Genomic DNA, 13,569 nt, shown 5'->3' with positions numbered 1-13,569 from the left:
TTAGGGTGAGGCAAATCTGCCAAAAAAGAGGATGCTGTTGGTAATCTTGTGCATGATAAAGAAGAGGAAAGGATGGTCTGCCACAAACTGTGGGCCTCCGTGGCCAGTTCTCCCTGACATAATGGCCCCAGTGCCAGCAGCTGCTTCAGTGCCCTCCTCGTTCACGTCCACAGAGGCTTGATGGAACACTTCAGAGAGAAACAGGTCATTCTTTTCAGACATGCCTAAGAAATTGGCTTGGCCCTGGCTGAAGGCATCATCCATGCCCATGGTCTTGAGAATGGACTTGAGTTCGTAATGCTCTTCTAATTTGAACCGGGGGACATACACCTCCACATCATCCTCAGCCATGGTGTCTTCACTGAGCCACTTGTTGAGTTTGTCATAAGTTATTTCACTTTCCAGCTACAAATCCAAAAGCAAAACCAATGAGGGCTTAGCAGAGAAGGAAAACAACTTATAATGTTGACAATCAGTGACTTGAACTTCACTATAGCGTGGGTGATATTAAAATTTACTAGTTTGGTAAAAATTTTGCAAGAAAGTAGTATGTAGGACATAAGTTTAAGCCTTTGAATGAAAGTGTGAGACCTGGCACTGTTCCTCTCAACCAATTCACATATTTCCGTGAGAAACTGCACACCATTTCCCAAGTTGTAGACATATGCCAAGGTAAGTTTAGCCCCAGAAGTTTAAAACGATGGAAGTTGGAATGCCTTACCAACTCCAAGCCAGTAGAGCATTCAGCGATTGCATCTGGAAGCAACAGGAACATACTGACATATCCAGCGTAGGGCAGCTCTAGAATCTGGACCTTCAGGTCTTCTATGTACCCGATGTTCAGCTGTGCGTGCAAGAACATCATCTGTACTGCTTTGCGCTGAGTCTAAAATTATTAAAAAGTAAAATATGAAAGTAGATACTAAGAGGTCAAAAGATTTACAATCAGACGTAAAAGAATGGGTTCTGCTTTCGTGCTGAAGAACTATGTTTCTAAAAATCAACAAAATAAATTATTTGTATACCCTGACAGTGGCTCTGATCTATTTAGCTTTTTCAAGATTATACCCATTAGTAATAAGATGGACAATTATAATTATAATAATACTGAAACATTCGTTGAGTACCTACTAGGGGCCAAGAACACTGCAAAATCTCGTTGAATCCTCACAACAATATTTTGAGTTGGATATTATTATTAATCTAGTTTGACAGATCAAAAAATGGAATAGAGTCAATCAACTATCCAACGTGCGTAACTTATAACTAGCAAATTACGTACAAGTATCAGTGAGTGGTCCCTAACTTTTCTTTCTCTATTTTGTCAAAGGCCCTAAAATATATGTTAAGAAAATCTGTCTCATTGTCTCGTACCAAGTTCACACGGAAAGGATAAAGCCCGTTTAATTTCTTCTGAAATGGAGTTTTCCAATTTCCTTTGAAGTAGACAGCATTCACCAGGACCATCTTGGTCTCTGCATCTATAGAACCTTCAGGTAACAAGTTTGGGATTTTGCCTACAGAAAATATGATATATGTTTAGGTTTCATGATTAAGAACTGTGAAGTTATCCTGATTTCTTGAATCTTTTGAGTCACCGTCAAACTCAGCATCCACATTTATCAAACTCTGCAGAGACGTTGATCTTCAAGCTTAAGTTTTTCTCTCAATTTACCTAAATCATAAGTAAAACTGAGACCAAATTTCTGAGGTTTGCAAAATCCAAGAGAAAATGCAGAAGTACTGCAATTAAGGTTTAGAATTACTATCAGACTTGGAAAAAATTTTTAAGTTCCTTTTATACTGTTTCTCAAAGTTTTGTAGTTGTATGAAGTTAGTTAATTCGGATGGGAGTGAAAAAGAGTCACTTAAGGAACATAATAGTGCCTTTCCACAGTACATATGTCACTAGGGCTCCTTCAAGATCTGGTCTAGACAGTCTATCCATCTGACCCATTGATTGACCCAAAAACAGTTTTTTGGAAGTTGTGCTAGACCTACACCAGGAGTAGCACAGAATCATGAAGTGAGAAAGGAAGGCTTGCCCTGGTGGGACTGAGAATATTGGAAGAGAGATTCTAAATCAGTCAGGAAACAATGTGTGATAAGTTCTATAAGAGAGCTAAATAATGCAGAGAACTATGACAACACAGAGAAGGGAGTAAACAAGTGAGGAGCCAGAGAAGGTGCTCAGAAATGATAACATCTGAGCGTGATTTTTTTTATAGTTGGTTTAAGAAACAGGCCATTTATAGTGAATACCTGCTCTGCAATATTTCAACCACTAAATACATTATTTTATTTAATCCTCACAACTACTCTAGTAGGTATTATTATTGTCATTTTACACAGATGAACACCATAGTAAGAGAGATTAGCAACCTTCCCAAGGTCACAGTGCTTGTCAGCTGGTCAGAATTCCAGCATCTTCCATTCCTACTGACAGATATAGGACTCGAACAAAAAGGTCACTGTAGTCTGACCAGCTTCAGTATAGTCATTCAGTATTTCTAGTCAATATATCCCTCAGGGAATTAAAATTCTTGGTTACCACAGAAATCTACTAGGACTTTATTTAACTCTGTAATGCATATGGAAAAACTAGTATTTGATCCTAACAAATACAAGAGAACTTGTCTCAAATTATTATAAAATTTTCTGAAACAATCAGCCCAAATGACTACTTGGCATTTTGGCAATCCCACTGATTGATTTACAGCCATTCAACACAAATGCTTAAAGAGAAGAGAAATTCTTGCTGTTCTCAAAAAAGCAAGACTTTCATGCGTCTCTTTAATTTTGCAATCCCTTTTTACTTTCACTTCTGTTAATCCTCACTTTCTCTGCTTCATTTTTGTCAGTGGTGTGTCAATATTTTAGAGCAGTCATTTAAAAATCGAGAAATGAAGAACTAAAGTAGATCAACTATTTTCAGAGAAACAAAACAATTTTTTAAAATTCTATAGAACTTAGTTCATGTGTTTCTTTCCACTGTGGTAACTAAGAAACCAAGACACCACACTATGGCTTGAAACAATGTTTTAAACACAGGAGGTAAATGAAAATCCGTTTTTTGCATTAAGTTAGCAAACACTTTAAACATCCAATTGAAGAATTCCAGAATTAGACTAAGGCTCAGAAGAAGAGGGAACCCCAGCTTCACTACTAACAGTTAGTGGGATTTTGGATGGGAATCTAAGGGAAAAAAAAAAGGTCATGAAGAACCTAGGGGCAAGATGGGAATAAAGACACAGACCTACTAGAGAATGGACTTGATGATATGGGGAGCGGGAAGGGTAAGCTGGGACAAAGTGAGAGAGTGGCATGGACATATATACACTACCAAACGTAAAATAGATAGCTAGTGGGAAGCAGCCGCATAGCACAGGGAGATCAGCTTGGTACTTTGTGATCACCTAGAGGGGTGGAATAGGGAGGGTGGGAGGGAGGGAGACGCAAGAGGGAAGAGATATGGGAACATATGTATATGTGTAACTGATTCACTTTGTTATAAAGCAGAAACTAACACACCATTGTAAAGCAATTATACTCCAATAAAGATGTTAAACAAATTTTTTTAAATTAAAAAAAATTAAAAAAAAACAAAACAAAGAATTAAGGCCATGCGTTACAAAGGTAGGAGTAGCTTAGACAATCCAGGAGAGATGAAGCAGGGACCAAAAGAACTTGACAACATACTGACTCTGAATGGTGAAACAGAAGAAAGAGTTAAAATTTTATGATCCGTCCTTTTTCCATTGCTAGTATTCTCACACCAATTACTCAGTTGAAGGTCACGCCTTTTTTCTTTGTTTTTGTCCACTGTAGACACAGAGTCACAATTATTTCAATACTGATATTTCCTATGTTAGAAAAGAGCTGTCTCCTCTTATATTCTATTCTAAGGTAATATCCAAAATCAGATTATTTAAGTACTGAATATATATGTCTTCTATTAGTAGACCTCAATTATTTTTTTCTCACTTAAAACACCACGTGGCTCAACAAGAATCAGGTTTCATTAACCAAAATAACTAAGGTGGGGAGTAAGGGCTAAGTTCAAGGATGGTTTTTTAAAAAATACATAAGAGCTTTCTAAGTGGAAAGAAGAGCAGAAACTATTTCCTTGGTTTTACCTTTGGTTTGAGTCTTGACCCAGGAATTAATCTTTTTTCTGGCATCTTCTGCACGTTCTAGGAAGTCAACTGCCTGGGGTTCTGTAGAGTAATATTTCTTGGAGAGCTGCATGTATCCCTTTAAAGCAAAAAAAAAAAAAAAAAGACAAAGTTTACATAGAATATATACTCAACAAGCCTTGGTGTAATTATAAATTACAGGCTTCCTGTCAAGACTGGGGAGCCTGAGGTAGGTGTAGGGGTGGAGGTTGGCTAGGGAGGCTGATTATATGTGTTCTCTTGACCTCCACCCCCAACTCCAGTCCCAATTCTATTTGCTTTCCTGCACGCTTTGCATTATGACCACTGGGTACAAGGGGAGAAGTTGGGTGTGGGTATAGAGGCTCTGGAAATCAGCTGTGCTCTTCCTGACTTAGGACTCACAGGTGGGAATTTTGCAGCAGGGAGAGAAAGCCCCCACAGAGGGAGCGTAGGGATAGCTGCGTTGGATAGTGTCCAATGGCCTTAGGGAGTCTAAGGGAACCCATGTGGGATTCTGACTCTCTCAGCATGAATCAGAGAGAACAGCTTTAAAACTGACCTCCTTGTAAGTTTGGGGCCCTGACATTTAAATCGCAGGTTTCACTTACTTCCTTGAATCTTGCAGACTTCTCTCCAAACAGCTTATTGGCACTTTCCAATAAATACTCCCCTGTGGACGTGTTGAGGGCGGAGCTGAGAGAACGGAAGGATGAATGGACTGTGTCTGCAGCTTGTGCCTTAAACAGAAAGGAGAGATTCTCTTTATATAACTCAAGACTCCTAAACAAGATATTTCTTAAGCAATGGTATTTTTTCCAATACATCAATAAAATGCTGTATTAAAGTATACTTTTTTCTGGCACTTTAGAGGAATCTCTGAGGAAATACTCTTGATATGGATAATCAGATAATTTTTTTATTTGTTTCAGATTTTACTGTGCCTATGGATTGGATTTAACCGTGAAGTAACCAAGATCCTAGAAGAAAGTCAGGCTCCTTTTACAGTTTCCTAAACTACAAAGTCTGTAAGCAATTTTTGTTATATTAAAATGTTGCCTTAGAAATGTTCTTTAAAAAGTTCTTATAACCTCTGCAAGTACCGTTTTATAATTAAGGGGTAGTCTGTGAAGTGGCGAATCTGGGTTTTAGAAAGCAGGAAATTGAGGGACATTCCAGTCCCCAACCTGAAGTTTGTAAGCATGATGACACACACAGGGCTTAGTCACAGCAGCGCCTGGGTGAAGCAGAGGTCAGAGCTCTGCAGATGGACCGCCAGCTGTCCATTCAGACCTGGCAGAATCTCCCTACTGAAGGGGCCCTCTTCCCCTCCTAAGTCCACAATTCCCTGGCTGACAGGCAGAGCATCGGCATTCCCAGGAAGAAAGCTACGTGGGGCATCTCCCCATAGCCTAACTTAGGAGTGTGACTGTGGAAGTTGTTTACCAATAGGAGCGCATCTACGCCCAGCTCCTACAATGTAGCTGGATAGCTGGTGTTTAAGGAAATGGAGTATTGGGAGAAGAAATGACTACGTGAGATAGATTAGCTGAAGAGATTAGATAGATGATAGATAGATAGATCATAGGAGATAGAAGGGGAGGACATAAAGGATATTCGAGGGTCAGTGACCTTTCATGAAGTCACCAAGGCTGACCTTCTCCATTCCTCTATTACTTGTCACCCCTTACTCTGGAAATCTGCATCTATGCATGTGTATTCTAGGAGTCTCTACAATGGCATTAGAATAAATTATACATACCCAACTAATGGCAGAGTTGGGTGATAGAATTTAGAAATAGTCTTGGCCTGGAAGTCGTGAAGTCTGGATTCTACCCTGGCTCTGCCCTTACTGATCAGAATAGGATATTTACTCAAGAACTGTGAGCCTTAGTTTTCTTTCTATGAATGAGGGAAGTTGTACTAGGCTCCTTCCCTGTCTAATATTGTGATTTTAAGACAAGAATATTCTGGAAATAAAATACAAAAGAAATAGAAATGGATGAATCAGATACCTGCAAAATAGCATCAGGATAAATGCCCTTCTGGATCTTCTGTGTGAATTCACAACTGGTGAAGATCTCTTGGGTGTCTGGGGTGACTTTGCGGTCTCCAACTTTGTTAAACTGAAGCACCTACAATTGGAATTCCAGAGAATTGGGTACATTTTTCTGCTACATTACTTAACTTTTAAACCAATGGCTATCAAGTACCTCTTAGTGGTCCTACGTCTCGTTTCCTGCCTTTGTGTATGGCAACAAGCATAGATGCTCTTCATATGTAACATGTGTCAGCCAGCAGAAATTTCCTTCACAGGACTCAGCATGAACTATTTTATACTAATTCATATGCTGGCCATTTTGACAGCAAATTGTTATGATGAGATGATTTATAACCTCTAAATTATCTAAATTATAACCCAACCCATAAGTTGCCTTGAAAACATGCCAGTATTTTGAAGGAAGCAATAAGGTTAACTCCCAACCTTGTATCTCTCTATTCAGTGGCCTTATATATTACACACTTCTAAGCTGTCAAAAACTACGAGCCACAGCTAGCTTAAACATAAAAGCAGGTCACTCAATATTAACAGGGATCACCTAAAATATTTGCACATACCTTATTTACACATAAAGAAATCCCACACATCTGTCCATGTGGGGGGCAAACGGCAGAGGTCAGCTGACAATATGAATCTCTTTATGTTGTAAGTGGCAGATCCAGGTAACAGTGAAGGTGGCAGGTGCACACTGGCCCCGGGAGGGGCCTCAAGTCCCCTCCCCCAAGCTGCAGCCTTCCCAGCCTGGCTCAGCCAGTCTCAGCACCCCCGAGCCTGGCCCTGCTACCCACCCACTCCCACCTCCAACATCCTTTGGGTCCCATCCCCGTGGGGTCGCAGGTGAGGAGGAGCTTATTGGTAAATGGATCGACGGTAGACGTTCTGCTAAGGAAGGAAAGGCAGGCTTGTCCAGCAGGTGGTGAATTTCTAGGCTGGAAAGGGAGGTGTGAGGATTTGTGGGGTCTCTCTCTGCTCTTCAGATCACACATTATAAGTCTTACCTAATACTCTTTGAAAAGAAGTGGTCTGACTCTGCCGCCATGTAAGGGAAGAATATTTCATGTAACAGCTTCTCCGGTTGTCCTCCCTTTTAAGGAAATTGATGGGGTCTCGGGGCTAGCACTAAAGGCCTCCTGAGTCACTGCAAGAGCCCCTGCAGGAGCGGGTGATGTGAGGTGACCCGGGGCCATGCTGAGGGGTGCACCCTGCTCAGAGAGGCAGCTTGGTCTGGGCAGGTCCGTGGCCTTGCCCTAAAGAGAAGAGCTGGTAAAAATACTCCTGCTGACCTCACATCGCCTACGCTCTGTAAGAGTTTATCCCTTCTACGTATTCCTTTATTCCATTACAACTATGTCACCTTCACCAGCTATATCAATTCCCAACTGTGTGGCCTCCTCTTGCCCTAAATTTCTCATTTCTATGAAAGGACTATGGTAATCAGAGCGCCTACCTCACAGGATTTTGTATTCTGTGGGTAAACTATAAAACGTTCTTAGAAAGGTGCCTGGCTAGGGCACTATGAGTGTCAGCTCTGATAATTTTTAGTTCTACCACATGCTTCTCCTATTCTCTCTAATCTTCACACCCATCTTGCCGGTTACGCATTTTCATTCTCCTTTTAAAAATAAGAAAATTGAGGCTCAGAGGGTTGAAATGCCTTCCCTCACACACCTGGTAAATGGCAAAGTCACCACCCAAACACAGGCAGGTCCATCCCCAAAATCCATGCTTCCTCCTCCAACCAAAGAGCTTCTCCTCTTTTTTTTAGTAGGGAATTAACCAAATTTGCCTTTGAATTTTAAAATCTGCCCATGCAGCACAGTTACAAGAAAACTATATAAACCCCTTGTCCCATGTGCTGAAAGCACTTGCCAGACACAGAAAAGCTGTGTTGTGCCAAGTGACCAATAAGTTAATTTTCCTTTCGTATCAAAATCAAGTTTTTTACTTTACGTACCTAGAGCACTTCATTTGGCATTTGTCCTCAAAGAAATATTGCTTCTGATGCCTTTACATCTAAAAAACGAAGACCCTGATGTTTTCTAAAGTTTTTAATAGAGTTCACTGCACTTATTCTTTTCAAGGCAAAGAAAATAGAGGGAAGGAGTTTTGCAAAATGTTTCTGCTCTCAGATGTGAGCAACTGGGTTTTGTTGTAAGTCTTGATGTTTAAACTGCCACAGACTCAGGGAGTGACACCCCCATCCCTTTTCCTGCTGCAGTGAGATAGGCCAACACTCTCTGTGAGCCACTCCAAACAAGGCCCATCTTAAACGGGTCACCGTGTACCTGGAAGGAGATATCCATCTATCTATATACACACACCCAGGTGCAGTTCTCCTGGGAAACTCAGAAGTAGCCAGCAGCATTTTAGTGTGACTGAAAGCAGAATCCTTGCTTGTGAGCAACCAGAGCCTGTACTTAAAGCATTCAATTTTAATGTTTGTACATATGGGAATAGGAAAGAATTTTAATTATATATTACTGTGTCTGGTCACTGACCCAGGAAATACAGGATCATGTGAATTTTAATGGTGCTGAATTCATCCCATAGGACCATTGCCGTGTACAGTTGAAGTAGTTCAACATATTTCCATGGCCCCAGACTTAGTGAAAGCGTCCCCTGACTGAGCTGGTGTCAGCTTCCTTCACCAAGGAAGGAAGCCAGTGGCCTTAACAGAAATACCTCACAATGCTGTCCCACCCCCTGTCCACCTTGACTTTGAGGACTGGCCATCATGTCAGCCCCACTTTGTTGACATGAACTCATGGGGTTGAGAATATTGGCTGAGGTCCTCTGAAATCACGCTGCTCTTTGTGCATCTCCCAGAGTGCAGAGATCACGGGTCTGGGATATTTTTTCCCTTGGTGACACTCTCTTAAAACCACTGGAAGGAATTCTTTACATGAACGGAAGGAACCTGAGCTAGGAGGGCGGAAACCAGAAGAAGCCCTGGGAAAGGTGCTTCATTCCCACCGCCACTCTCCCCACTATGTTAAATGCCACTTGTCTTAAAACCAATAGAGATAAAGCATGCAAATACTTTGAAAAATATAAGCATTATACTATCAAATATAAGACGTTGTCACTATTAACCCTTTCTAACCTTGCAGGATAAGAAATTCTGGTACGCTTTCTGCTGTATCTACCACTGAGGATGTTTGTGGTTTGGCTATTTTATAGATTTGAATCTAAGGAACTTGTGTCGTAATGGCTTGTGATGATTGCTGACCTTGTTAGACTCAAGATGTCTCAGGCATGTAATCAGAGCAATTCTGCAATTCAGTTCAGGAATCATTCTGTTCTAATTTGGAACTTTAACAGAAACTTACTTTGGCCATCTGGTGTGCAGTGTTGCCCCTGGCACCCAGGTAGATCATGGCCATGGCAGAGGAGATGCTCCATGGAGAGAAGAAGAGATTCTGGGTGGTGGCACTTGTATTTGCCAGACGGCTGAAGAAATTGAGGGCAAAGATTGTGTTTGCCTTGTAAAGTCCTTCCATTGTTTCAATCTAGAAGGAAAGTTAGGGGAAAAAAATGAACAGCTCTAAAAGATGACTCAACATTTTGAGTGATGTCAGCAGAGTGGTACAGGCCGTCCCCTGCACGGGGCAGGGGTTCCCTCTCTGTTCTCCTTTCATCCAAGAGCATGAGGTAGAGCAGGGACAGCATCGTGACCCTGGGACCTGTGCAGCCACAAAGGGTCCCACACTCGGTACAATGCACTGCTACCACAACCTTGCAATTCTTAATAACTTTAAACAAAGGGCCCTGCATTTTCCTTTGCACTGGCTACTGCAAATTATGTAGCCGATCCTGAGATAGTGCGAGCAGTCATGTGATGAGTAGTGACACGCCACATCATAATAATGACAATAACAGCAATAACAATAAATAGCCTTTATCGAAATCTTACTGTACAACAGATGTTGTTTTAAACATCTCACCTGTACTAACCAGTTAATCTTTATGGAAACCCTATGAGGGAGGCATTGCTATTCCTGTTTTACAAAGGAAGAAACTACTGCCCAGAGAGAATAAGAAAAGTGACCAGTGTCACTCGACTATAAGGGGCAGGACTGGAAATTGAAGGTGGTAGGTGGGTAGCCTCCAGGGTCATGTTCTCAGCCTCTATGTTGTACCCACAGATACACCACACACACACACACACACACACACACACACACACACCCCACAGGCAAATACATGCATATTCAAATGTATGCCACATGCACATATACTCTTATTGGCGCCAATGGAGATGGTCAAACTTCTTTCAAATTCCTTGCTTCTAGAAGTGACCTAGACTCACCGTTTGAGAGTGGGCATTTTTACACAGCCCTACCTCGCATACCTGCACCCCTCCACTTACACACACCATAGCCTTTCTACCAAAGCACCCCTTGAGCTGAGCAGTTCATTAATGGGAGAGCTGGAAAGGCCCCCTTCTCCCACCATCCCTAGTAGAGAAGTCAATGCCAGGTCCCATTGCAGGGGTGGTCCTGGGGCTATGGAACACACACACACACACACACACACACACACACACACACACACACCCCATCCACCCTCTGAAGATAAATAACAGACACGCCCTCCATGACCTAAGGCTCCGCATGCAGCCAAACGCTTGGACACACCTGTTGATTCTGGCCAACAAACTGTATCTTATGCTTTCAGCTTAAAACACACCCTGCAATTACCAAAATCTATAAATATACCAAGCGACGCTGACACTCATCATCCCACAGGAAACCTTCTTGTGACAGTGGCTGGGGAGCTGCCCATGCCCCATGAGGCATGTCCTGCAGCTCTTTAGGCTTGAACTCACATCTCCCTAATCCATGGGTGTCTTATGTGAACACTTGGTTCACCAACATTTCTTTTGAAGAAAGTGATTGCAATCTGTGTCAAAATTTCTTATGGGAAATACCACTCAATTGTATTTTTTCAAGACAAAATAGTAAATTAAGTAAAACTTGTCCCCAAAACTCTCTCATGTCTTCTTGTCTCCTTTAATATTTAATATTCATGGGATCTGTATGAGGTAGATATTAGGATCTTTACTGTATAGGTTACATCCTGATGCCCAGAGAGGGTAAGCAACTTGTATAAGGTCACAGAGTTTGTATGTAATGGTGCAGGGATTCAAGTCCAGGTCTGCTTCAGAAACCCACTCTATCCAATGTCGCTCACTGCCTTACCTGCTGATGTTTAACTTCACTGCTATGTGTAAGAGTTTAGGCCAGTTATTAGTTTGAGAAATGCTAGAAAGAGGAAATAAAAAGAGGAAGGAAGCAAGTTTGTAATACTCCTAGAAGGCTTATTAAGTTAAAAAAAAAATCACTATTTTTTTCTCTTGCTTCATCACTGAGATTAGATTACCTTGGGTGGCTCAGAAATTTGTTTTCTCTTCCTTCTACAATTTAAAATCATCTTTATGATGAATTAGTCCTGGGTAGGTCTTTTTTTGTAAATTATCTCAATAACATTTCAGAAACAAACTGAGAATAACATAAATAAATATTTCTCTACTGAGTGAAAAAATAAATAAGGGATCAGAGCCAGAAAAATAAATGTAGGCCTCTCCTATATCTAATTCTTTATAACGACCCCCATAGTCTGTCGCTTTGACACTAACAAACTTTAAGTGTCAAGACAAACTATCAGAGAGGGCTTTTAATGCCACATTAGGATTTCAGTTGACTGTATAAAGAAATACAAAGTGAATTAGGACAGAATTAGATCATCCCAGATGCATGTACTTCTTTTAAAAGTAGTCTAAATTTTATCTTTAAGATCAGGTACAATTAACTGCATTTAACATAAAAAATAATATGTGTTGTCTATATTGCAGTTACCAAATTCCTTCGGCCTCACTGCTTTATTTAACTTGCATAATTACTTGCCCAGTAAACCTAGTAATTCCTATTATACCAATGAAAAGATGAAGATGTTGATTGCACAGCTGGTTTCAAAGCCTAGATTGAATCTCAGCCTTCTGATTCCAACTCTAACACTTTTCCTACAGACCTTTCAAATAAGGTTTGAGAAGTTTATATTTTTAGAAATCTATGAATATATATATATATATATATATATATATATATATATATATATATATATATATATATAGTGTCTTCTGATTCTCTAACAAATCCACACCTTACATTTAGGTGAGAGTCTGCCTAAGACCATGTAAAACTGAATCACTGAGTGACATAAGATAGCATAACCTCTTTAGCACCTGTTGTGAATTTCTTAACACCAGAGTTACACAACTTTATCAGCTTCCGGAGGTTATATTCCTAATCAACGTTGAATATTCTCTTTAGAAGAACTAACGGATGAAAAGCATATGTGGGGCTGGGTTGCATGATGTCTGTGTCCGTTCCTGTAACACAAGTTGACAGATGTGCCACTGAAATTTGTCACAGGTGACAAAGAACTTGGGAGGTGCTGTCAGAGCCACTACAACAGTTGCTCTGCTCGCTGGCATCAAAGGTTAGATTTCAGTTTGCTGTAGCATTTTAAATAATTTTTTTTGCAATGACACAGTGCAAATATTCTGAAATTGACCACAAAAATTAATGAGAACACAGAGAAAACAATAACTTCAAGGAAATTTCCCTTTCAAATTACCAAATTCTCCCCCCACAAAATTAAAGACATTTTCTGATATTTGATGACTTTCATAATGAATCATTGTTTGTCTATAGGGTATTAAATGATTTATTACTATTACTGAACTATTACTTCAGTCAATCCAGCAACTAATTTGGCTGATTTTTCCTCTTTCAGTAGATTGACTGATTATTGAACTAAATTCAATAAAGGTATTTTGGTATTGAACTGACCCAACCCAGCTTCCTGCTTAATTTCTGATTGTTTTAGATTAAAAACTGAGTCGTCTTTTTTGCCTTTATTATATGTATACACAATTTATAGATTACTTTCAGTTGCTAAATTAATACATTTTAATTGGTCTAGCTATTCTCATCAAATTCAGTGCCAAACACTAACTAGTAAAGAATATACACATTCTAAGCTGTTCGGTAAAATTGACATCACAACCTAAATGTACCTTTCAGTTTGATGAATGTTACATAGGCCTTTGCTGGCCTCTGAGATTTAAGATTAGGTCTTGCTATAAATTTAATTCAGATTTAGAACTAAAATATTCTCAAACAAACAACGAAACAAGAAAACACCAGTAAATTTTTACCCATCTTCTAAAAACATCCCACATTTTAATTTTCATTATATTAATAATACCAGTGTGCAAAATAAAACCATATTTCATAGAGATAGACATGGAAATGACTGAAATACCTGGTTATTCTCTGTCTGACAAGA

The 13,569-nt window shown here is 40.1% G+C and overlaps 1 protein-coding gene across 1 annotated transcript; it reads right to left on the bottom strand.

The window, feature by feature from the left end:
• SERPINB2 (serpin family B member 2) lies at positions 1–9,716 on the bottom strand. Its single transcript, XM_059893990.1, has 7 exons — positions 9,546–9,716; positions 6,170–6,289; positions 4,766–4,894; positions 4,137–4,254; positions 1,375–1,517; positions 722–886; positions 1–405 (listed from the first exon to the last, which is right to left on the bottom strand). Exons 1-7 carry the CDS (start codon positions 9,714–9,716, stop codon positions 1–3), a joined length of 1,251 nt encoding a protein of 416 aa, XP_059749973.1.
• Between the last annotated feature and the right edge of the window lie 3,853 nt (positions 9,717–13,569).

Source organism: Balaenoptera ricei, chromosome 14 (genome assembly GCF_028023285.1).
Source record: "Balaenoptera ricei isolate mBalRic1 chromosome 14, mBalRic1.hap2, whole genome shotgun sequence".
Classification (NCBI taxonomy): Eukaryota; Metazoa; Chordata; class Mammalia; order Artiodactyla; family Balaenopteridae; genus Balaenoptera; species Balaenoptera ricei.
The sequence above is the reverse complement of the archived record's forward strand: the minus strand, read 5'-3'. Positions and strand labels throughout refer to the sequence as shown.